Source organism: Cetorhinus maximus, chromosome 23 (assembly GCF_964194155.1).
Source record: "Cetorhinus maximus chromosome 23, sCetMax3.hap1.1, whole genome shotgun sequence".
NCBI lineage: Eukaryota > Metazoa > Chordata > Chondrichthyes > Lamniformes > Cetorhinidae > Cetorhinus > Cetorhinus maximus.
In genome coordinates, this window is record NC_135901.1 from 11449854 (window position 1) to 11475252 (window position 25399).

A 25399-nucleotide genomic window follows, 5' to 3' on the forward strand; every position below is an offset into this window, starting at 1 on the left:
TTTGGGGGACAGTCAATTTTCTCCAAAATCTTGGAGAGTCCTGCCCTGCTGATGGTGTTGAATGCTTTACTGAGATCTATAATAGTCAGGTAAAGAGGTATATCCTGTTCACTACACTTCTCTTATAGCAGGTGTATGGAGAAGATCATGTTCACTGTAGATCTGCCAGCACAGGAACCGCACTGTGCTTCTGGATACACTCAGTCTGCAAGCAGATGGAGTCTTTAAGCATGACTCCAGCGAAGGCCTTCCCAGTGACTCTAAGGAATGAGATGTCCCTGTAGTTGTTGCAATCTCCTCTGTCACCTTTGTTTTTCTATAATGTGATGATTTTTATATCACACGTATCCTGTGGATCCTGATTAATCCTTGCCAACAATCAGCACTTTCTAATTGGAGATGTTAATCAGTGGACCCTTTCAGACACTGAATTTTAGATTTTGCAAAGGCCGATTTAGGATTGAAGTAAAAGTTCATAATTTTATTGTAAATGAGTTCTTGTTGAGAATTCTTGAATTAAGGGGAAAGATCAGAGATGGTGTTATTAAAAAAGGATACTGCAGTCCCAAAAATCAGTACCATCTCCAGAATATTAAACTCCAGCTAGTTATAGGGCTGTTAAATCAGCGGAAACAAACCTAATATTGTCAGACTATCAGTCCTGGATGTGATTAACAGCAGCAAAAACAGGAGAATCCAACTTCTGGAATCACTTATGAACTCACTGGTGTGGCAGCAGATACCATGACTGAATGAATCCCTTCCCAAATACAGAGCAGGTGAATGGCTTCTCCCCAGTGTCAGTGCGTTCATGTGAATGCAGGCTGCCAGACTGAGCGAATCCCTTCCTACACACGGAGCAGGTGAATGGCTTCTTCCCAGTGTGCGTGCGTTGCTGAGCAGTGAGGGTGGATGATTGCCTGAAACCCTTTCCACATGAAGTGCAGCTGAATAGCTTCTTCTCAGTATGAGTCTGATGGTGTGTCAGCAGGGTGGATGACTGAGTGAATCCCTTCCCACACTCAGAGCAGGTTAACGGCCTCTCCCCAGTGTTAATTCACTGGTGTGCCTTGAGGTCAGGTGACTGGCTGAACCTTTTTCTACAGGAAATACAGCTGAAAGGCTTCTCCGCAGTGTGAATTCACTGGTGTGACCACAGAATGGATGAATGAGTGAATTCTTTTTCACATGCAGAGGTGATCGGCCTCTCCCCATTGTGAACTCGCTGGTGTGAGGTGAGGGTGGATGACTGCCTGTGTCTCTCCAGGTTGGATAATCTGTTGAAGCCTCGTCCACACAGGGAACACGTGTATGTTTTCTCCCTATTGTGAACAATGCAATGTATTTTCAGGCTGTGTAACCGGTTAAAGCTCTTTCCGCAGTCAGTTCACTGGAACACTCTCACTCAGGTGTGTGTGTCTTGGTGCTTTTCCAGTCACCCTGATGCTTGAAATCTTTTCCCACAGACAGAACAGACAAACATTTCTCTTTCCACATTCAAAGTCCAATGGTATTCAGGTCCTGATGCATCAAGTGAGTCAACCAGAAAGTGATGTGACATTTGGCTTGAGTTTCACATCTGCAAATCCTTCCTTTTAATATTCTGCAAAAGGAGTTTACAAAATTCATCACTGTCAGTCCAGGATAGAAATTCAGAACAGATTATTCTAGTTTCTATGGAACCTTTTTTCCTCTCTTTTCCACTCCCAAAGCTGTAAATCCCCGTAAATCCAGAATTCACTTGTGAACTTGTTGGTGTGTCAGCAGGTGGGATGTACGAGTGAATTTCTTCCCACACTCAGTGCAGGTGAACGGCCTCTCCCTGGTGTGAATTCGCTGGTGTTTCATGAGGTGAGATGTCTGAGTGAATCCCTTACCACACACAGTGCAGGTGAACGGCCTCTCCCCAGTGTGAATTCGCTGGTGTACAATGAGTTGAGACGATTGCCTGAACCCAGTCCCACAGTGAGAGCACCTGAACGGTCTCTCCTGAGTGTGAACACGTTGATGTCGCATCAATTCCCCAGAGCTTTTATAGCACTTCCTGCAGTCTGGGCATTTAAAAGGTCTCTCCTTCGTGTGAACACGTTGATGGGACATCAGTTCCCTGGAACTTTTAAAGCACTTTCCACAGTCTGGACATTTAAAAGGTCTCTCCTCAGTGTGAACACTTTGATGGGAAATCAGTTCCCAGGAACTTTTAAAGCACTTCCCGCAGTCTGGGCATTTAAAAGGTCTTTCCTCACTGTGAACCCTCTGGTGTGTTACCAGGATGGATAACTGAGTGAATCCCTTTCCACATTCAGAGCAGGCGAATGGCCTCTCCCCAGTGTGAGCTCGATGGTGTCTCAGCAGAATTGATGACTGAGTGAATCCCTTCCCACACACCAAGCAGGTGAACGGACTCTCCCCAGTGTGACTGTGTTGATGAGTTTTCAGCTTTGACAGGTTATAGAATTCCTTCCCACAGTCCCCACATTTCCAAGGTGTCTGTCCAGTGTGACTGCATTTATGGTTTGTGAGCCCAGATGATCTGCTGAAGCCTCGTCCACACACAGAGCACGTGTACGGTTTGTCCCCACTGTGAACGGTGCTTTTTCTTTCCATGTTCAGAATCTGATGATATTCAGGTTACAATAAATTGGGCGACTCTGTCAGATCCTGATGTGATGTTTGGGCTGAGTTTCCCAAATTCAGATCCTCCACTTCTAATACCCTGTGAAATTGATTTCAAACAGAAAAAAAGGATTCTGAAAGTAAGGCAGGATGTGAAACTGAACTGAATGAATCGGATAATTCGTGGGTCCTGAGACTAGGAAAAAGTGAAAGCTGCCAGATGGTCACTAATGTGCTTCATTGAAGGGACCCTGCTACCCAGCCTGGACCTACACAAGACATTGCCTCTATGGGATGATAGAAATACATGGAAGAGGCAGGAGCGAAGGAGAGGGATGTTATACATCTACAACTCGGCCAAAACTTTGACAGAATTTCCCAAACCCTGTACCTCCATCAGCTAAAGGACCAGGGTAGCAGGTGTAAGCGAACACCATTGCCTCCAAGTTCCTCTCCAAGTCTCACACCATCCTGACTTGTTTGACATCTAGTTCTGGGTGAACAGAAATTTCCTCCAATTAAATGTTGGGAAGATGAAAACCATTGTCTTCAGTCCCCGCTACGAACTCCACTCTCTGACCACTGACTCCATCCCTCTCCTCGGCAACTATCTGAGGCTGAACCACACTGTTCACAATCTCAGATTCACTCCAAACAGAGCTTCTGACCACATACCTGCATAAACACCAAGACCACTTTCATCTCAGTAACATCACCTGACTCTGTCCTTGTCTCTGCTCATCTGCTTCTGAAACACTCATCCATTCCTTTATTGCTTCTGGGCTTAACTATTCTAAGGCACTCTTAGCCAGCCTCCCACATTTCGCTTCCTTGTAACTTTGAGGTCATGTAAATCAATGCTGCCTGTATCCTTACTCGCACCAAATATTGTTCACCCATCATGCCTGGGCTCACTGACCTACAAAGGTTCCTGTTTAAGCACAAAAATTTGAAAATTCACATCCTTGTTTTCAAATCCCTACACCAGAAGGACTGTAGTGGTTCAAGAAGGTAGCTCGCCCCCACCTTCTAAGGGCAATTAGGGATGGGAAATAAATGCTGGCCTAGCCAGCGATGCCCACATCCCGTGAATGAATAAAAAAAACCTGGGGGGTGGTGGGCAACACTGGGAACCTGATTTGGCAGAAATAACAGTAAATTACCAAACATGGTTAAAATAAACCCACTATTTGAGACAGAGGAAGTTAGACAATGACAGAGAGGTGATCAGGGAAGGCAGAGGTGAAGCAGAGCAATAGATAGACATGGATTCAGATCCACAGTAAAGGACCCACACCAGTCCGAGAGTCTTGGAACCACAGCACAGCACTAAAAGCTCTAAAGTGTACATGAATGTTCAATAATACTCACTTCTGAACCTGTTGAAGCCTGAAGCTGAAAAGATATCAGAAGCACTGGAGTAAGAGAAAAATCTCACAATCTTCATATCTTCTAACTCCTCATAAAAGGAGATTACAAAAGTCATAAGTGTCAGTTGAGATTACAAATTCAGAAAGACAAACATTTCACTTGGTTTGAGTTTGCTGTGTGTAAACTCTCCCCTTTTAACCCCCTGTAAAAGGAGTTTCCAAAATCCATCCCTCTCAGTCCAGGATAAAAATTCACAATGTCTCTCCTTCTGCTCTTGGCCCAGGATTACTTAAGCAGGGACATATTTGCAATGAAAGCAGTTCAGAGAAGGTTCACTTGGCTGATTCCTGGGGAAAGGTTGAACAGGTTGGGTCTATACTTATAAGAGTTTAAAAGAATGAGAGGTGATCTCATTGAAACATGTAAGATTCTGAGGGTGCTTGTCATGGTAGAGGCTGAGAGGATGTTTCCCCTCATGGAGGAATCTAGAACTAGGGAACACAGTTTAAAAACAAGGCATCTCCCATGTAAAACTGAGATGAAGAGAAATTTATTCTCTTCACAAGGATGTGAATTTTCAAATTTTGGTGCTTAAACAGTAATCTTAAGAATTTTATGTCTTTGGAATTCTCTTCCCCAGTGAGCAGTGCAGACTGGGTCATTGGATATATTCAAGGCTGTGTCAAAGAGAGTTTTGAGCTACAAGGAAATCAAGTGTTATGGAGGTAGGGGGACGGCGGCAGGAATGTGGAGTTAAGGCCACAATCAGATCAGCCATGATCTTATTGAATGGAGAAGGCTTGATGGGCCAAATGCTTACTGCTTATTCTGCTGCTTTTGTTCTCATGTTCTTCAGACGACCGTGCAGGCTCCCTGCAACACCTTGCCGCTCTAAAGTTGACTGCCATTAACCCAAGCCTGTCACCAGCTCCTGTGTGCAGAATGAGAATGAAATCAATGAGTGAATGTTTTCTCTCCTGGTCACCGGGACCCTGAAGACGGCTCTGTTGCGTCACTAAGTTATTCGCGCATGCGCAATCCTACCCGCAGAACCAAGATGTCGACGGTTAACCTGGGCCTGTTCCCGGTAATAAGCCCCGGTGCTGCATACACGAGACTTGCAGCGTCTTTTTCGGGATTTGGAGCCGACATCAGCTATTTATGAAGCCTCCTCTCCCTCCCCATTGCCCCATCCAATTCCCGGCTCCCTTTGTCCCTCCGTCCCGCTGACTTTCACCCGTTGCAAGAAGCGTCTCCAGCACTCGCAGGGTTCTTATCAAACTGACACTGCGCATGCTTTAGATACTGTCCAGTGCTGCGGCTGCGCAATGGACTCCTATAGAGGGAATAGGGCACGTTCGCTTCCGCAGGGAATGTTGGGTAAGAGAAGCGCCATTGCTGCTCCAAATAGGAACTGGAAAAAAATGCGACCAAATTGAGATAGATTAAAAGAAAGCACACCCACAAATCTTAGTGAATTGATGCTCTGCCATGCTCAATTTTTCGAATTGATTTAAGCTGCTGCTCTCCCCTGGAAATACACAGAAATTTTAAGGATTTTCCCACTGTTTTCTCTCTCCCCTTTCCTGAAGGTGCTGCTGATTCTGCTGAGTTCAATCCCACAGTCACTGGTTCCCCCCTCTCTCTATCCCCGATGCTGAAAATTCACAATCATTGGCACCGGTACGACAAACTCCAGTTAAAACTGATTTTAAAAATTGTCAGGACCCTAACCCTGATGTGACTAAGGCCAAAGAGGCCGTACACTACAGGGAAGAATTCCCCTCATCCCTCACAGCAAATAAGGACTCACTCGTCCTACATGATGAGATTTTTTATCACAAGGATAGCTTTAATTTGACTTGGGTGACACCTTGATGCCTGCAAAAAGAATTATTTTTGTTTCGGGATCCAATTGGGGAGTGTTTCTCGTTCGAGCCCTCCATCTGTTCATAATTGCTATTGATGGCTGAGAATGCACCAGGATGTTCGTCACTAGCCTTTTGAAATGAAAGATCCCAATGTACATGTCCCATCTGAATGATGCCCCTGTGAAATATTGAAGATTGATTCTGTACTTTCCTGACTTTCACCAGAGTGGACATGGACACTGTAAGGAACATAGCTTTTTATTTTCTGTTGGACTGTTGTAAATAACATATCATTTATTTTCTTGGATTGTGGCTTTAAAACTACCGGTGCTGCAGGATGTAAAATATACAATGTTGCGATTCCCAGGAACAGAGTGCCAGATTGGACAGAATGTAGCTGGAAAGGGGAACTGCCTGGCAACAATGTTTTAATTGGCTCCTGATCAGGTGATCAAGGTTTTGTATGAAAGCACAGTGAGCAGAGAGAACAGCTCCTAGCCTGCTAAGAGGAGACGCCTGAAACCTCTCTCCTGTATTTGAAAGATTTCAGTAATTCTGCCATAACAGATAGCTGGCTTTTCTTAATATCCCTGTGACCTGATTGCTTTGAAAACCCCAAGCCAGATGGAAAGGAGGAAAATCACCAGTAGAGACATTGAAAAGCAAGTTTTCAACCAGTGAACGACAGTCAGAAAGTGATGGAAGATCATCTCGTGTCATTAACAATGAGCTGCAAGGAATTTCGGAAGACATCAATCAAAATCAACCCATCTAATCCCATAGTCTGGATTGGTGCCATTGAACTGTTTTTACCTCAACCTTAAAACCCATGTTTTGTATGCGTGCATGTGTGTGTGTGTATAAGGGTTAAGAAGGGGTCGAGTTTAAGTTATAGAGTTAAAAGTTAGCAGTTCATTTTTCTTCCGATTGCCACTGGTCACAGATAATTTGTTTAATAAACAGTTATTTACTTGTTAACTTTACAAACTTGGTGCTCGTATTGTTAGTCTAATTTAAATTACAGTTAGGTAAAATTTGGGCAATTTGGTGGTCTAATCAAACTTCTCACATTTGTCTCAGCTCAGGGACCAGTGGGGCTTGCTATTACAGTGCACTATCCCCAGTGAGTCGTGACAATACCAGGCTGATCTTTTCTACTGAACTGTACTCAGAGTGAGTCATTCCAATTCCCATTTGGTGTTGTGATTTTTCTCTTTTATTCTAAGTGCAGCATCCCATTAATTACCATTCTATCTCATTCAAGAGTAGTGGAGGAATGTTACTGTCCAATGTGACATTCACATAATATGATGTTTTTATATCAGACACAGAAGCATTTGCAATCAGGTTGGAGATAACTCTCATATCTCCCGTTCTGAAGCACTTTGTCTCGAAAGATACAAATGGGAATTAGCCAAATCTTTAAAAGGCAAAATCTTTAGCTCAAATCGTCATGATGCTGTCAGTGGAAAGGGGTAACTTCTCTGATTGTTTGCAAATGGGTGGAGAAAACAGTCACAAATGCACACAATTGTGTCAAATTTACATAACTTCATATTCAGATTGAAGATAAATCAAACACATTTTGAATTTTGCTTTTCCAATTAATTTACTTTTTCATTCAGCTACTGTTTTGTTTATTTTGTTACAGCCTTTACCACTCTTTTTGCCTTTAATTCAATTATATCTTTGTTATTTAATTTCTCCCACCCTCTAACCTATCCCCGACCTTCACCATCGTTCTACCTGACCGTTCCCCCCTTTTTCAACAGCATAAAACCCATCCTATTTCTACCTCTCTTCACTTCTGAAGAAGAGTCATACTGTACTTGAAACATTAACTCTGTTTCTCTCTTCACAGCTGCTGCCAGACCTGCTGAGTTTTTCCAGAATCTTCTGTTTTTATTTCAGATCTCCAGCATCCTTAAGTACATTGCTTAAGCGTTAAGGACATAGAGTACCTGGTGGAGTTTAATTGAATAATTCTACACACCCCAGATACCACAGTGGTATTATTAAGAAAGGGCCAAACTAAGGGAGTATCCCCAGTGTGATAGAGTAGATTAATTATGGAGTTACAAAGCATGGTATTAATATCCTGTAACCTCACAAATATCAATTGGCTGGGATGTTGCAGTATGAAAGAATACTATATGCTTGTCAGATGAAAGAGGCCGTGTCCAATGGGCCTATCAAGGCCACACAACTGTTAAACTCCACTCGGGTTTATGTGGATGAGTCTCGGTTTTATAAAGAAGGACTGTATCAGACTCGTGCTGTGATTTTGCTTCATGATAGCTGTAGTACCTTTATTCAATACCCACTACAATATTTAGCCCAGAAGTCTGCTGTTATTGTGATCACAGCCCTTCAAACTGTTACTGATGGAATCTCCAACTATCCTGAAACTATCCTTTGGTTGTAACTCCCTCAGGGAAAACTTACCTCTCTGGAAAAAAAAAACATAGCTTCTCCACAGCAGAAAGGAAACCACTCACCCACCAATCCAAACTCTGAATGATTTGGGATATTGCTGATAAGTGTCCAGTACAAATTGTGATTTGTAATGTGAAGGTACATCAGCAGCAGGAGTTAGTGCAGAGGGTGATGGTAATAACCAGGCAGACTGACTCACCAGGAAAGCTGCTCCAGAGGGGATTCCATGGAATCCACTCAAAACACAATGAGTTGCACCAGTACGACAGACTGCAGTTAAACCTGATTTGAAAACTTGTCAGGACCCTGACCCTGATGTGACTATGGTCAAAGAGGCAGTACAGCATTGGAAAGATTTTCCCTCATCCCTCACAGCAAGTAAGGATTCACTCATCCTACATGATGAGGTTTTCTATTACGAGGATGGCTCTAATTTTGATTTGGTTCATATCTTCATGGCTTAGAAAAGAATGAATTTTGTTTATGAAGCAAATTAGGGGAGTGTTTCTCTGTTTCCAGTCCTCGATATGTTACATAATTACTCTTGGTGGCTGAGGATGCACCAGGCTGCCCATTATCACCTGAACCTGTGTCTCATCTGTGTCCAGATGAATCTGGCCCTGCAAAATGTAAGATGCCAATGGGATGTCCCATCTGAATTCTGTCCCTGGGAAACTTACACAGGCCCACAACCCACAGTAAAGGAGGGGACCACTCTATCCTGGTAGTTATAGATATGTTTACCTGGTGGACTGAAGCTTTCCCTGTCTGTAAAAATGCAGTCACTACAGCTAAAATCTTGTGGGAACAGATCTTTACCAGATGGGACTTTCTGAAAAGGATAGAAGTGACAATGGTTCTAATTTCACAGCAGTAGTAATACAGCAGCTCTGTCATCTTGTGGTTGTGGAATAACATTTCCAAACCCACAACCACCCAGAGTCCAGTGGGATGATCGAGAGCTTTATTCACTCCGGAGAAACAACACTGAAAAAAGCTGTCACGAAGGGAGCTGATGATCTGGTCAAGGCCAATGACTGGGTCACTGCCTTGTCTGGTGTCTTAATGACCATTCACTCCCCTCCTGTTCACTCCCCGGTCGCAGCCCATTTCAGCTCACGACAGGTCACCCACTCCAGATTGTGAATCCCCCCCCGGGTCACACTCCCCATGGCTACTTGACAGACTCATGACCAGTTTCTCCAGAACCTTCAACAAACCTCAGCATTCTCCCTGCTACAGGCAGTGAAGAAGATGGTGCTGCCCATCTCAACACCTCCCGGGAAAAGCACCCCACCCGTTAAATTAACTGTCCGATGGGAGATGAAGTAATGTTAAAAACATTGTTAAAGGGGGTCAGTCTGGGGGGCTACTTGGGAAGGTTCATATGATGATCTGGATAAATTGGGAGAAACAAATCTTAGATTGAGTATTCAGTAACAAGAGAAGGAAACACAATATCTGTGTTACCATGGAAATCAGTGTAAACTCGACAAACTGAAAAGGTCAGATAACTAGATGGAAAATAAACTGTGTTTGATTTTATCCAACAGGGACACGATGGTCATCGTGCTCCTGGACAGTGTCCAGGCTGAAGTTCTGTTCCTGCCGAATGATCCTCCCCCAGATTGTCCTTTCTGAGCTCCAGCCAGGTGATGTTAAACACTCAGGTGGGAAAGACAAAACCGTACAACAATATGTTTAAAACAAAGGGAGTTTATTTGATGTATAATCAGAATACTAAACTTCAGTTCAATTATTAACATCAGCAGAAAGAAACACTGACTTTCAGAATAAACATGGTTCAATCCTGAGCATGATTAACAGCAGCAAGAACAGCAGAATCCAACCCCTGCAGTCACTTGTGAACTCGCTGGTGTCTCACCAGGTGGGATGACTGAGTGAATCCTTTCCCACACTCGGAGCAGGTAAACAGCCTCTCCCCAGTGTGAACTCGCTGGTGTCTCAGCAGGTTGGATGCATGGACGAATCCCTTCCCACACTTGGAGCAGGTGAACGGCCTCTCCCCAGTGTGTGTACGTTGGTGTACTAGCAATTCACGTCTGCTTTTAAAGCTCTTCTCACAGTCAGAACATTTAAAAGGTCTCTGATCAGTGTGAACAAGTTGGTGTGCAGTGAGGCGGGATAATCGGGAGAATTTCTTCCCACACATAGAGCAGGTGAATGGCCTCTCCCCAGTGTGAATTCGCTGGTGTATCAGAAAGTCAGATGAATGAATGAATCCCTTCCCACACTCGGAGCAGGTGAACAGCCTCTCCCCAGTGTGAATGTGTTGGTGTGTCAGCAACTGGTACTTGCGTTTAAAGCTCTTCTCACAGTCAGAACATTTAAAAGGTCTCTCATCTGTGTGAACCTGTTGGTGTGCAGTGAGGTGGGATGACCGAGAGAATCCCTTCCCACACTCAGAGCAGGTGAATGGCCTCTCCCCAGTGTGAACTCTCTGGTGGGCCAGCAGGTGGGCTGACTGGGTGTATCCCTTCCCACAGGCAGAGCAGGTGAATGGCCTCTCTCCAGTATGAACTCGCTGGTGTGTCCGAAGATCTGATGAATTAATGAATCCCTTCCCACACATGGAGCAGGTGAACGGCCTCTCCTCAGTGTGAGTGAGTTGGTGTCTCAGAAGGTCAGATGACCGAGTGAATCCCTTCCCACACAAGGAGCAGGTGAACGGTCTCTCCCCAGTGTGAGTGCGTCGATGAGTTTCCAGCTGCGACTGGTATTTGAATCCCTTCCCACAGTCCCCACATTTCCATGGTTTCTCCATGGTGCTGGTGCCCTTCTGTCTCTCCAACTTGGAAGATCAGTTGAAGCTTCGTCCACATACAGAACACATGTACATTTTCTCCTCGCTGTGAATGGTGTGATTTCTTTTCAGGCTGTGGAACACTCACACACAGGTGTGTGTGTCTCGGTGCTTTCCCAGTCACACTGATGTTTGAAATCTCTTCCCACGGACAAACATATTTCCTTCCGTGTTCAGAGGCCGATGATATTCAGGCCCTGATGAATCGAGTGACTCTGTCAGATCTTGATAATTGGTTTTAGTTTCCCATCTGTAAATCTTCCCCTCCTAATGCCCTGTAAAAAAAGTTTACAGAGAATTACACAGAATATACGGAATAGACACAGGCCATTCAGCCCAACTAGTCTCTGCAGGTCTTTATATTTCACATGCTTCTCATTCCATCCCATCTACCTCAGCTCAGTCTTTCACTTTATCTTTCTATTCCTTTTTCTCTCACGCACTTGCCTAGTTTCCTTTTGAAATTATCTCAGCTTTTTGCCACAACCACTTCCTGTGGTCGTGAGTTCCACTTTCTAACCGCTCTGAGTAAACACATTTCTCCTTATTTCCCTACTGGATTTATCAGTAACTATCTTATATTTCTGGCCCCTAGTTTTGGATTCTCCCACATCTCCACATCTACAAGGTCTCACATGGCAGACTGGGCAGAAAAATAAAACCTCATGAGATCCCAGAACAAGTTACAAGTTGGATCAAAAATAGGCTCAATGGCAGGAAGTGATGAATGTCAGTCGATAGGTGTTTTTTTGTGATTGGAAGGCTGTTTCCAATGGGTTTTCACAGAGCTCAGTACTGGCTCCTTTATTCATGGTTTATATTATCGATTCAGACTTAAATGTCAGAACATGGATAACAATACAAAAATTGCTCTACGTTTTGTCATGAGATAGAAAGCTGGAGACTGCAGGGAGATAACAATGTACTGCTCAGGTAGGCAAGATCATAAGAGATAGGAGCCAGAGTAGGCCATTCACCCTTTGAGGCTGCACCTCCCGTTAATAAGACCATGGCTGATCTGATTGTGGTCTTAACTCCATTTTCCTGTCTGTCCCCAATCCCATTAGCCTTTGATTCTTTTGTAGGTCAAACATCTGTCTAACTCAGCCTTGAAATATTCAATGACACAGCCTCCACACTTTCTGTGGAAGAGAATTCCAAAGACTAATGCCCCTCTGAGAGAAAAATATTCCTCCTCATCACCATCTTAAATGGGAGACTCCTCACTTTTAAACAGTATCCCTTAATTTTCAATCCCCCCACGAGAAGAAACATAGTCTCAGCATCTACCCTGTCAAGACTCCTCAGAATCCTGTATGTTTCAATAAGATCACCTCTCATTCTTCTGAACTCCAATAGATACAGGCCCATCCTTTCCTCATAAGACAACACCTTCATCCCTGGAATCAGCCAAGTAAACCTTCTCTGAACTGCTTCCAGTGCAAGTATATCCCTCCTTAAGTAAGGAGGCCAAAACTGTACACAGTATTCCAGGTATGGTCTTACCAATGCCCTGTACAGTTGTACTTTTATACTTCATCCTCTTTGCAATAAAGGCCAACACTCCATTTGCCTTCCTAATCACTTGCAGTACCTGAATGCTAACTTTTCACAATTCACGTACAAGGACACCCAGATCCCTCTATGCTGCAGCATTCTGCAGTCTCTCTCTCTCTCCCTATTTCAATAATATTCTGCTTTTCTATTCTTCCTGCCAAAGTGGACATCCTCACATTTACCACATTATACTCCATCTGCTATTTTTTTACCTACTCACTTAACCGATCTATATCCCTTTGCAGACTTTTTGTATCCTCCTCACAATTTGATTTTGTACCTATCTTTGTATCATTAGCAAATTTTGCTACAATGCTATGGTCCCTTCAGCCAAGACATCAGTATAGATCGTCAATAGTTGAGGCCCCAACACTGATCCCTGTGGCAGTCCACTAGTTCAGTTTGCCAGCCTGAAAATGACCCATTTATCCCAACTCACTCTTTCCTGTTAGTTAGCCAGTTCTCTATCCATACTAATATATCACCCCCAACACCATGAGCTCTTATCTTGTGCAGTAACCTTTAATGTGACTGTTCATTGAATGCCTTTTGTGAATCCAAACACACTCCATCTACTGGTTCCCCTTTATCCATTCTGCTTATTACATCTGCAAAGAACTCAAGGCTCCTCGATCATTTTGAAGGAGAGCCCTTCAAAAGAAAAAAGGGAGTGAGAAGGAACCCACAAAGGCAGGTTATGAAATTGAGCTGAATGAATCTGGTATTTTTGGGGCTGGCTCTTGGAAAAAGTGACCATGAAAACTGCTGGATTGTCATAAAAATCCAAAAGGTTCACTAATGTCCTTCAGGGAATGGAGCCTGCCACCGAGTCACTCTACACAAGACTCTGGCCTCTAGGGGAAGATTGAGAGAAAAAGAGGGAAAGGAAGTTGCGAAGGAGAGGGATTTCATATTTCTACAACTAAGCCAGATGTTTCCCACAGTCACCACACTGAGACAGTTTCTCCCCGGTATTAATGTGCTTGTGTCTCGACAGGCTAGGTGATTGGCTGAATTCTCATCCACACACAGCACACATGTACGGTTTCTCCCTGTTGTAAACACTGCTTTTTCCTTCCACGTTCACAATTCTATGATATTCAGGTTAGGATAACCTGCCAGTCAGTCTGGACCTACAAGACCCTGGCCTCTATGGGAGGAAGGAGACAGAGAGAGGGGGGGCAGAAGGGGCGAAGGACAGAGGTTTTATGTATCTTCAACCTGATCACAACTTTGACGAAATCTTAAAAACCCTCACCCACCACCACCTAAAAGTAAATGCTCCCCTTCTCCCCCCTGTAAAAGGAGTTTCCAAAATCCATCCCTGTCAGTCCAGGATAGAAATGCACAATATTCTCTTCTCCTGCTGACAGGGATATCGGCGCATGCGCCCTGCTGCACATTGACACCGAAAAGATTGCGGCCGTTAACCCGGGCCTGTCATCAGGATCAGTCCTGCGGCTGCTGCCCCGCTTGGACTAAATGCGAGACTGGTACATTCTTACTTTTGTTCCCAGGCCTCCACTGGGTGTACATTCTTACTTTTGTTCCCAGGCCTCCACTGGGTGTTTATGAGGCCTCCCCGCCCATTCCGCCGCCTCCATTACCGTCCAAAAATCAGCCGTTGTTCACCGGTTGCGAAGTCGAGACGACCGCCTCACTGTCGCTACAGCAACCAAGTTGCGCATGCGCCAGTTGGAACAATGCGCACGCGCCATTCACAACCCGCCACTACGCCTGTGCCAGGGTTTCCTTTAATGCGTATAGGGCACATTCTGTATCGTCGCGGATGCTGGGTAAGAGCCGCGCCATTGAAACATGACATTGTTGAATAGAAAACTATGATTTGTGATCGGATTACGATGGAGCCATGGGGCCAAGCTAGAAAACTATTAAATTAATTTATACAGCAAATAATGTGGCCCTCCACCATAATTCTGTCATCGGTGTAATTAACAACAGAACAAACCACTACAGTTAAGTGTGAACTCACTGGGGCCTCAGCAGCTTGGAAGGTGAACAAGTGATTTTTCTTCCCCATGCATGGAACATTTAAACCATGTCTTGCCTGGAAGAGTGCACCCATTGTGGATAAAGTCCTTTGAACTTTTAAAGCTGCAGTGTGAACAGGTGGAAAAACTGAATAAATCCCATTGAACGCTTGTAGCATCTGAGTGGTCTCTCTCTGGAGTGACTGTGCTGCTGTGTCAGTAAATGGAATAACTGAGTGAATCCATTTCCACGTTCAGCTGGTGAATGATCTATTCATGGGTGTGAATTGACCCATCAGTTTCCAGCTCAGATGGGGATCTCAAACCCTTCTGATGATGAATTCCAGATTCTCAACATGTTCCCAGTAAAAAAAAAATACTGCAGATGCTGTAAATCTGAAATTTAAACAGACAATTCTGGAATTTTCTGCAGATCTGATAGCATCTGCAGAGGGGAGATATAATTTACATTTCAGATCTGCAACCTTTCATCAGAACTGCACTGTGTCAGTGCACAGAGCTGAAATGTTAATTATCTTTCCCAATCCACAGATGCTGTCAGACATGGTGAGGATTTGAAGCATTTTCTGTTTTTATATCCTGATGAAGACATTTCTCCGGAATTGCACATTAGTTTTAGTGATGATGAACTCACATTTATTCTCAGCCATCTGCAACTGGAAACATCTTCCACTTGTCTTCCCTGTCAACCTCTTTTATAATCTGAAAAGCTCGATCAGGTCATCTCTCACTCTCTCTTTACCAGAGAAAACATCTCCAGCTTGTTCAGTCTTTCTTGATAGGTATAACCTTGCTGTTTTGGCATTATTCCAGTGCAGTTGCAGCAACTACCCTTTCACCTCCTCGGTTCCCACGTTCTGAGGCCCCAAATACACTTTCCAAGTGATACAGCAAATTACTTGTACTTCTTTCAATTTAGGATCGTGTATTCACTGCTTATGATGTGATCCCCTCCACACTAAGGTGACTAAATCAAGATTGGGCAACTGCTTTGTGGAACATCACCATTCAATCTTCAAATATATTCCTGAGCATCTGGTCATTTGCTATATTAATTCTCTGCCCCACACCCAGTCTGAATTCTCTGTCCTCAGCCTCCTACACTGATCATAATCACCACTCCCATTATTTCAGACAGTATGTGCTGGTAATGGTTCTGTTATTATTATTTATGCCTACTCTGGACCTGTCTTTTACTTGTTCACTTGTCCCATTAGTTTATTGTCTCATCACAAAAGTTTGTCTTGCATTATCCTCCTCTTTATCATTTAATAACTCCTGCCTTCCATCAACAATGTTCATTCCTCCTCTTCACCTCTTATCCTTGACTCTGTACTTGTTTTTGAACTGTTATATCTCTAAATTCTTCAACTTTTGATGAAGGTTCACTCACCTTAAGCATTGATGCTATTGCCCTCTCCATAGAGGCTGTTTGACCTGCTGAGTGTTTCCAACAATATCTGTTTTGAGTACAAATTTGCAGCTTCTGCAGTATTTTGTTTTTGGGTCACTGTGGATCAGTTTTCTCTCACTTAACGTGACCTGTTTAAAGAAGTTAAAGAAGGAGCCATTAAAGAATGAGACAACAGTTATTGTCACCCTGTTCGAAAACAAATGGAACAAAATGTTAATTGATCATTTTTTTAATATACCTTGATGGGATGTGGAGTCGCTGTCAAGACTAGCAGTTATGACCAAAACCTAATTTCCATTGACCTTAGTGGCTTGATCGGCCATTTTCGAAGGCAGTTAAAAGTCAACCACATCACCGTGGGCCGGGAGTCACATGTAGGTCAGACCAGGTAAGGACAGCAGATTTCATCCCCAAAAGGAAATTAGAGAACCAGGTGCGTTTTTATGACAATCAACGATAGCTTCATGGTCACAGTTACTGAGACCAGTTTTCAATTTCAGACTTATTGATTAATTGAATTTAAACTCCACCCACTGCCACGGTGGGATTTGAACCTATGTCCACACTTCTGGATTCTTTGTCCAGTGACCCGATCGTCTGCCCTTAGCAATTGAAACGCTAAGTTTCCACATTGGCTCAAAGCAGGAATAACCAGAGGTCTTCAATAGAAGATAGTGTAAAATTATTAACACTGAACTCTGTTAAAACCTCTTTTGTGGTATAGTGAGGTCGGAAAATGGAGAAATAGGGCTTAATATAAATTAATGCCAAGGGAGAAAGATTCTGGGAAATAATGACAAACTCTAAAACACTTACTGCAGCTAAAAGCTAAAATTCTTGAAGATTGTTTGTGTGAGCTAAAGGCCAGAATGTAGGGGCCTCTCTGAGATAAATGGCAACAGGGTGTAGCAGCCTGCAGACATGGGGAAATAGAACCAGGGTGAATACACGGAACATTACATGATTAAATAAGGCTAACATTGCTGTCACGAACTGTGAATATGATAAACTTAGGTGATTAAGTAAGGCTAACAATGCTGCCATGAGCTATACCTGATTGGTTAAGAGAAACATTCTCAGGGCATGATCACCACAGGGATTAGCATTGATTGGGGACAGGCAGAGGTTAATTGGATAAGAGGCAACATGAAAGAGATCCTCCTGAGCAAGGCTGTGTGGAGGAGAAGGAGCAGCCAAGAGAAGGAGAAACAGAGAATAGATTTGATACGAGTGGAATAACCCACATTAAACTGTAAATCACTGCCAGAGTTTTTCACTGTCGTTTACATGAACTTGATAAACATTGTCCTGACTTTGTCTCAATAAAGTTGTTTCACAACTGATCTTTGTTACCATGCCTGTTTCTGCTGATAAAAGAGAAATTAAAACTTCAGACTGTGTCCCTGTTTATATTAAAACAGACTGTATCAGTGTTTCTATTAAAGTAGAATGTATCTCTGCTTATATTACAGAAGGCACCATCTCAGATTACTGCACTAGACAATGTCACTGTTTCAATTATACCAGGCCCTATCTCAGTTATTACTGCGCTAGTCTCTGACTCTGTGTATATTAAATTAGACACTTATTAGACAGTTATTATTACAATTGAGCCTGAATATATTTAAATTAACGAGGTCATCTCTCTGTTTGTATTACAATAGCCCTTTCCTCAGTTATTAATGCATTAGACCATGTTTCTAATTAGAACAAACCAGGATCTGTCTCAGTTATTACCGCATTGTATCATATCTCTCATTATTTAACAATAGGCTATATTCAAGACATTACCGCAATGGATCCCCTCTGATTATCACCAGACTCGACCATGTCTCTATTTATATTACACATGACTGTCATTCATGCCCTTGGTGCTGTCTCAGTTGTTACAAACTAGACCATGTTTCTGTTTATATTTGATTAGGCCCCGTCTCAGTTATTTGACCATGTCTCTAATTATATCTACCTATATTACACGAGGCCCTGTGTTAGTAACAACATTATTAACAATTCAAAAGGACTTAATTGGTTGTAAAGTGCTTTGACACGTTTGGTGATCATGAAATAAGCTATATAAATGTAAATATTTCTTAATATTATTTTGAACTGTACTAGACCCTGTCCAGGTTTATAGTACACTAGACCCAGTGCACAGATTACTGCACTAGACCCTGTCCCTGTTTATAATGCACTCGGCCTTGTTTTGCTTTTTACTGATCTTGACCATGGCTCAGTTATTGCTATATGAGACGAGCTCACTATTTGCACTACACTAGTCAAAGTAGCTACTGCAGTCGACTGTACCACTGTAATTTGGGCCCTTTGCCTGTTACATTACAGTGGGCCATATCACAATATATATTAGTTATTAGAACAAAGAACAAAGAAAAGTACAGCACAGGAACAGGCCCTTCGGCCCTCCAAGCCTGCACCGATCATATTGCCCGTCAACTAAAACATTTTGCACTTCTGGGGCCCATATCCCTCTATTCCCAACCTATTCATGTATTTGTCAAGCTGCCTTTTAAACACCATTATCGTACCTGCTTCCACCACCTCCTCTGGCAGCGAATTCCAGACACTCACTAACCTCTGTGTAAAAAACTTGCCCCGCACATCACCTTTATAGTTTTCTTCTCTCACTTTAAATCTATGTCCCCTAGTAATTGACTCTTCCACCCTGAGAAAAAGCTTCTGACTATCTACTCTGTCCATGCCACTCATAATTTTGTAAACTTCTATCAAGGTGCCCCTCAATCTCCGTCACTCTAGTGAGAACAATCCGAGTTTCTCCAACCTTTCCTCATAGCTAAAAACCTCCAGACCAGCCAGCATTCCTGGTAAACCTCCTCTGCACCCTCTCCAACGCCTCCATATCCTTCTGGTAATGTGGTGACCAGAATTGCACGCAATATTCCAAGTGTGACCTAACCAAGGTTCTATACAGCTGCAGCATGACTTCCCAGCTTTTATACTCAATATCCCTGCCAATGAAGGCAAGCATGCCATATGTCTTCCTGACTACCTTATCCACCTTCATTGCCACTTTCAGTGACCTGTGGACCTGTACACCCAGATCCCTCTGCCCGTCGATGTACTTAAGGGTTCTGCCATTTACTGTGTAATTCCTGCCTGTATGAGACCTTCCAAAATGCATTACCTCGGATTTGTCCGGATTAAACTCCATCTGCCACTTCTCTATATCCCGTTGTATCCTTTGACAATCTTCTTCACTATCTGGAACTCCTCCAACCTTAGTGTCGTCTGCAGACTTACTAATTAGCCCAGTTACATTTTCCTCCAAATCATTTATGTATACCACAAACAGCAAAGGTCCCAGCACTGATCCCTGCAGAACTCCACTAGTCACAGCTCTCCATTCAGAAAAGCACCCTTCCACTGCTACCTTCTGTCTTCTATGATGAAGCCAATTCTGTATCCATCCTGCCAGCTCACGTCTGATCCCATGCAACTTTACCTTCTGTACCAGTCTGCCATGAGGGACCTTGTCAAAGGCCTTACTGAAATCCATGTATATAACATCTGCTGCCCTTCCATCGTCGATCATCTTTGTCACTTTCTCGAAAAATTCGATCAAGTTAGTGAGACACGACCTCCCCTTCACAAAGCCATGTTGCCTCTCACTAATATGCCCATTTTCTTCCAAATGGTAGTCAATCCTGTCACGAAGAATCTTCTCCAATAATTTCCCTACCACTGACGTAAGGTTCACCGGCCTGTAATTTCCTGGATTATCCCTGCTACCCTTCTTAAACAATGGAACAACATTGGCCATTCTCCAGTCCTCTGGGACCTCACCCGTAGCCAGTGAGGATACAAAGATTTCTGTCAAGGTCCCAGCAATCTCCTCCCTTGCCTCCCTCAGCACTCTGGGGTAGATCCCATCTGGCTCTGGGGACTTATCCACCTTAATATTCGTCAAGACGCCTAACACCTCCTCTTTTTTGATCTCAACATGATCCAGGCTATCTACACACTCTTCCCTAGACAAATCGACCGCTAAGTCCTTCTCTTTGGTGAATACTGATGAGAAGTATTCATTTAGTATCTCTCCCATTACTTCTGGCTCCACACACAGATTTCCACCTCTGTCCCTAAGTGGGCCTACCCTTTCCCTGGCTACCCTTATTGTACTAGAGTCAGACCATGTCTTGTTTAATATTCCATTAGGCACCATCCTTTTCATTACTGCACGAGATCAGGTCTTGGATTATTTTATTCCTCCTGCTGCATCAGTAATCACTGCACTCGACCCTGTCTCAGTTGAGATTAATCTGGGCCCTGTCGCAGTCATCCCAACACTAGACCCTGTTTCAGTTTATATTAATCTAAGCTCTGTATCGATAATCAATTGCAGGGTTATGGAGAAAAGGCGGGACAGTGTGATTAGCTGAGTGATTCTCGCAGATAAGACACGCCAGTTGTCCTCCTTCTCTGGTGGAACCATTGTTTGATTCTTACGCTAATGGCGGCCGAAATTCCCACAATCCCCATGCGCCCCAGAAACCGCTCTATCCAACTCGCTCCTTTCCCCAGGCGCTGAGAGTGCGCATGCTCCCCAGGGCCCGCCGCGGGGCATTCTGGGAGGCTCGTTTGTTGTGAGTCGGACTCGGTGGAAACGGGAGAAGAAACCTGGAAGCGGCGGCGAGGATGGGGGAGGCGCTGCAGCATTGCTTTAATGGGCAGCCTCGACCCCCAGCCCGGGGAGATCACCGCACGGCCGCCGGGCCCGGCCGCTCTCATTCGGCCTCTGAGAGCCGCACTCGCTGCTCCTGAGGCTGCGCTCGCCCCCCGCTCAGTTTCTCCATTGAATCCTGTTTCTCCCAACTCAGATTCACCGCCTCATTTTCTTTTCTTCCTCTGAGCCCCTGAACTCCATCTGACAGGGTCATGTTGGAGAGCGGGCATTGACTGTCCTGGGAAACAACAGCAAGAGGAGCTCAGAGGCCGGAGGGGCAAAGGAGCAGCGAGTTCAGTCACCAATCGGGGGGGATTGAGGACTGGACCCTGAGTCAGTCAGTCAGGGGAGTCAGAGTGAACCCCTGGGGAATCAGTCATTTCTGAAAAATTAAATGGGTATCTCTTTTATCAACAACACAATTTAACATTTGTCAGTTTAATTTTTTTATATTCTTTGTTATCTCAATCCTAGGACATCGCTGCAGGAATTCCTCAAGACAGTATCCTAGGCCCAACCATCTTCAGCTGCTTTATCAATAACCTTTTTTCCATCATAAGTCAGACTTGGGAATATATTGCCGTTCCTTCATTGTCGCTGGGTCGAAATCCTGGAACTCCCTTCCTAACAGCGCCGACACCACATGGACTACAGCAGTTCAAGGAAGTGAACAGGAAGATTTGCTGACAGGAAACTCAAACCAAAAATCACGTCAAAATCTGACAGATTCACTCAATACATCAGGTGCTGGATATCATTGAACCTTTAATGTAGAAGGAGAAATGTTTTAACCAATTGCACAGCGTGAAAAAACATCTAATCATTCACAGCGGGGATAAACTGTGTAAGAGGTTTGGTCTGACCATCCAACATGGACAGCCACGAGGACACCGGCACCATGGAGAAACCGTGGAAATGTGGGGACTGTGGGAAGGGATTTGGCTCCCCGTCAAAGCTGGAAATTCATCAACGCAGTCACACTGGGGAGAGGCCGTTCACCTGCTCCGTGTGTGGGAAGGGATTCACTAGTTCATCCAACCTTCTGAGACACCAGCACATTCACACTGAGCAGAGTTCAGTCATCTGCTCCGTGTGTGGGAAGGCAATCGGTCATTCATCAAACTTTCTGAGGCACCAGCAAACTCACAGTGGAGAGAGGCCATTCACCTGCTCTGTGTGCGGGAAGGGATTCACTCAGTCATCCTACCTGCTGACACACCAGCGCATTCACACGAGGGAGAGACCGTTCATCTGCTCCTTGTGTGGAGAGGGATTTAACCAATTATCCAGGCTTCTGAATCACCAGAGAATTCACACTGGGGAGAGCCCATACACCTGCTTTATCTGTGGCAAGGGATTTAATCGGCCTTCCAAACTACTGACACACCAGCGAATTCACAGTGGGGAGAGGCCATTCACCTGCTCCATGTGTGGGAAGGGATACACCAATTCATCTGACCTGTTGACACATCAGCGAGTTCACACTGGCGAGAGGACATTCACATGCTCCGTGTGTGGAAAAGGATTCATTCGGTCATCCCACCTTCTGACACATCAACTTGTTCACACTGATCAGAGACCTTTTAAATGTTCTGAATGTGAGAAGACCTTCAAAAGTGAAAAGGATCTGCTGACACACCAACGAGTTCACACTGGGGAGAGGCCATTCACCTGCTTCGTGTGTGGGAAGGGATTCACTCAGTCATCCACCCTGCTGACACATCAGCGAGTTCACAAGTGACTATGGGGATTGAAATCTGTGGTTACTGTTGCTGTTAATCCTGTTCAGGATTTAATTCTTTCATTCTGACAGATGGAGTTTGTTTCTGCTGAAATATAATTGTGCAAAGATGAGTGGCAGCTCAGAAGACTGGACAGAATTTTAAAAAAGAAAAGGATGACTGAAAGATTAATAAAGAGGGAAAAATTCGAATATGAGAGAAAGCTAGTTAGAAATATAAAGACAGAAAGTAAGAGTAAATATTGATATTTAAAAATGAAAAGTGTTAACAAAGTGAAGGTTGCTCCTATAGAAAGTGAATCAGGGGAGTTATTAATGGAAAATAAGGAGATGGCAGATTAATTGAAGAGGTATTTTGCATCATCTTCACCATAGAGGGTAGAAGTAACTTGTGAGAAATGGCTGTAAATCAGGAATTGGAAGGGAGGGAGGAACTCAAGAAAATTACAATCACCAGGGAAGTGGTATTGAGCAAATTTTTGGAGCTGCGGGCTGACAAGTCCCCCTGTCCTGATGGATCCTGGGGTCTTAAAAGAAGTGGCTAGTGAGATAGTTGATGCATTGGTTTTAATTTTCCAAAATTCGTTAGATTTGGAGAAGGTTCCGTCAGATAGGAAAAGAGAAAATGTAACTCCTTTATTCAAAAAGGGAGGGAGACAGAGAGCAGAAAACTATAGGCCAGTTACTTAACTTCTGTCATAGGGAAAATGTTAGAAGCATTATAACAGGGCACTTAGATAAATTCAAGGTAATCAGGCAGAGTCAACAAGGTTTTGTGAGAGGGAAATCATGTTTAACTAATTTATTGGGGCTCTTTGAAGAAGTAATAGGCGCCGTGGATAAAGGAGAACTGGTGGATGTACTGTACCTATATTTCCAGAAGGCATTTGATAAGGTGCCTCATTAAAGGTTATTGCGGAAAATGAAATCTCATGGTGTAGGGGGTAACATATTGACATGAATAGAAGATTAGCTAGCTAACAGGAAGAAGAGAGTAGGCATAAATGGGTCTTTTTTCTGATTAGCAGGATGTGATGAGTGGTGTGCCACAAGGATCAGTGCTGGGACCTCAACTCTTTACAATTTATATAAATGATCTGGATGAAGGAACCGATGGTACGGTTGTTAAATTTGCTGATGACACACAGGTAGGAAAATAAATTGTGAAGAGGACATAAGGAGCCTACAAAAGGATCCAAACAAGTTAGGTGAGTGAGCAAAGATCTGGCAAATGGAGTATAATGTGGGAAAATGTGACAAGTCCATTTTGGCAGGAAGAATAAAAAAAGGAGCATACTATTCAAATGGTGAGAGATTGCAGAGCTCTGAGATTCAGAAGGATCTGGGTGCCCTGGTGCATGAATCGCAAAATATTAGCATGCAGGTGCAACAAGCAAAACTGAAAGAATGTTATCTTTCATTGCGAGGGGAATTGAATACAAGAGTAGGGAGGTTATGCTTCAGTTATACAGGGCACTGGTGAGCCCACATCTGGAGTACTGTGTGTAGTATTGGTCACCTTATTTAAGGAAGGATGTAAATGCATTGGAAGCAGTTCAGCGAAGGTTTAGTAGATCAATACCAGGAATAGGCAGGTTGTCTTATGAGGAAAGGTTGGACAGACTAGGCTTGTATCTGTTGGAGTTTAGACGGGTAAGAGGCAACTTGATTGAAACACATAAGCTTATGAGGGGCCTTGTCAAGGTAGATGTGGAAAGGATGTTTTCTCTTCTGAGAGAATCTTGAACTAGGGGCCACTGCTTAAGGGGTCGCCCATTTAAGAAAGAGATGAGGAATTATTTTTTTCTCTCATAGGGTTGTGAGACTTTGGAATTTTCTTCCTCAAAAGGCAGTTGAGGCAGAGTCTTTGAATATCTTTAAGGCGGAGGTAGATAGATTCTTGATAAGCAAGGGGTGAAAGGTTATTGGGTCGGCAGGAATGTGTAATTGAGATTACAATCAGATCAGCCATGATCTTATTGAATGGCAGAACAAGTCCGAGGGGCCGAGTGCCCTACTCCTGCTCTTAATTCGTATGTTCGTATATAAGTTAATAAACCATATCAATGGGCTGCTGCTTAATATTCCGGATAAATGTCACATAGCATGTCAAACTTTGTTTTTCACACATTGTTGTACAATTTTGTCTTTCCCACCGGAGTGTTTAACATCACCTGGCTGGAGCTCAGAAAGGACAATCTGAGGGAGGATCATATGGCAGGAACAGAACTTTAGCCTGGACACAGTCCTTCAGGGTCACACTGAGAGGGACAAATGACACTTTGGTCTTTCTCATCTCTCTTCACTGACAGCAAAACCCATATGTGGGTGAGTCCTGAGGTGTGTAAGAAATGTGTCACAGCCACTTCTATGCAGTACATACAGCCTAAAGATGACCAAGGTCAGGCTTTGTGGAGTCCAAGGCCACATAGAAAAATGGATGGAAAAATATAAACTCCCTGTAAATCTAACCCTCTGATTTCTGTTTGGAACCATCGTGGTTCAAAGCTCCTAGGCACAGAGCAGAAGGTTCCTTTACAACTGTGGTTGTTCAACCTGAGTCAGGCAGTCTGGGAATGTGCTTTTAAATCAGAGATTGATGTAAAACTGTGCTCTGTTCCTGACTGAAACTGAAATGGCAGGAATAAGTCTCCAGTTTAAAAATGACTGTGGTGATTATTCTGTGAAGTTTTTAAGGTTTATTAGTGACAGTCCTGAGTCCACTACTTTAAACCAATGTCAACAACAACTTGTGTTGACATAGCACCTTTAAAAAGTGAGACATAGTTAAAAATAAATAGTGTAAAGTCTGCATTGAAATAACACATGGAGGAATTCACATGATCCTTTTAACTACT

The 25399-nt window shown here is 43.7% G+C and overlaps 3 protein-coding genes across 9 annotated transcripts; 1 reads left to right on the top strand and 2 right to left on the bottom strand.

Moving 5' to 3' along the window:
• Positions 1-291: 291 nt before the first annotated feature.
• LOC144698186 (uncharacterized) lies at positions 292-6834 on the bottom strand. 5 transcript variants are annotated; one of them, XM_078570140.1, is made up of 4 exons: positions 5225-6834; positions 4808-4918; positions 3988-4068; positions 292-2716 (listed from the first exon to the last, which is right to left on the bottom strand). In XM_078570140.1, the coding sequence occupies exon 4, from the start codon at positions 2605-2607 to the stop codon at positions 1738-1740; it is 870 nt and encodes a 289-aa protein (XP_078426266.1). In that variant the 5' UTR covers positions 2608-2716; positions 3988-4068; positions 4808-4918; positions 5225-6834; the 3' UTR covers positions 292-1737. The 5 variants fall into 5 exon arrangements, with proteins under 5 accessions (XP_078426266.1, XP_078426268.1, XP_078426267.1 ...); XM_078570142.1 differs by lacking the exon at positions 3988-4068; XM_078570141.1 differs by having other exon boundaries at positions 3996-4068; positions 4808-6834.
• A 3163-nt stretch (positions 6835-9997) lies between these two features.
• On the bottom strand, positions 9998-16224 carry LOC144698181 (uncharacterized). Of its 3 annotated transcripts, none has more exons than XM_078570130.1 (2): positions 14218-14360; positions 9998-11393 (listed from the first exon to the last, which is right to left on the bottom strand). In XM_078570130.1, exon 2 carries the CDS (start codon positions 11077-11079, stop codon positions 10153-10155), a length of 927 nt encoding a protein of 308 aa, XP_078426256.1. In that variant the 5' UTR covers positions 11080-11393; positions 14218-14360; the 3' UTR covers positions 9998-10152. The 3 variants fall into 3 exon arrangements, with proteins under 3 accessions (XP_078426256.1, XP_078426257.1, XP_078426258.1); XM_078570131.1 differs by lacking the exon at positions 14218-14360 and adding an exon at positions 16081-16224 and having other exon boundaries at positions 10099-11393; XM_078570132.1 differs by having other exon boundaries at positions 10099-11393; positions 14283-14366.
• Positions 16225-21043: 4819 nt separating this feature from the next.
• Positions 21044-22883, top strand: LOC144698188 (uncharacterized). Its single transcript, XM_078570146.1, has one exon. It carries the CDS (start codon positions 21672-21674, stop codon positions 22539-22541), a length of 870 nt encoding a protein of 289 aa, XP_078426272.1. The 5' UTR covers positions 21044-21671; the 3' UTR covers positions 22542-22883.
• The last annotated feature ends 2516 nt before the right edge of the window (positions 22884-25399 follow it).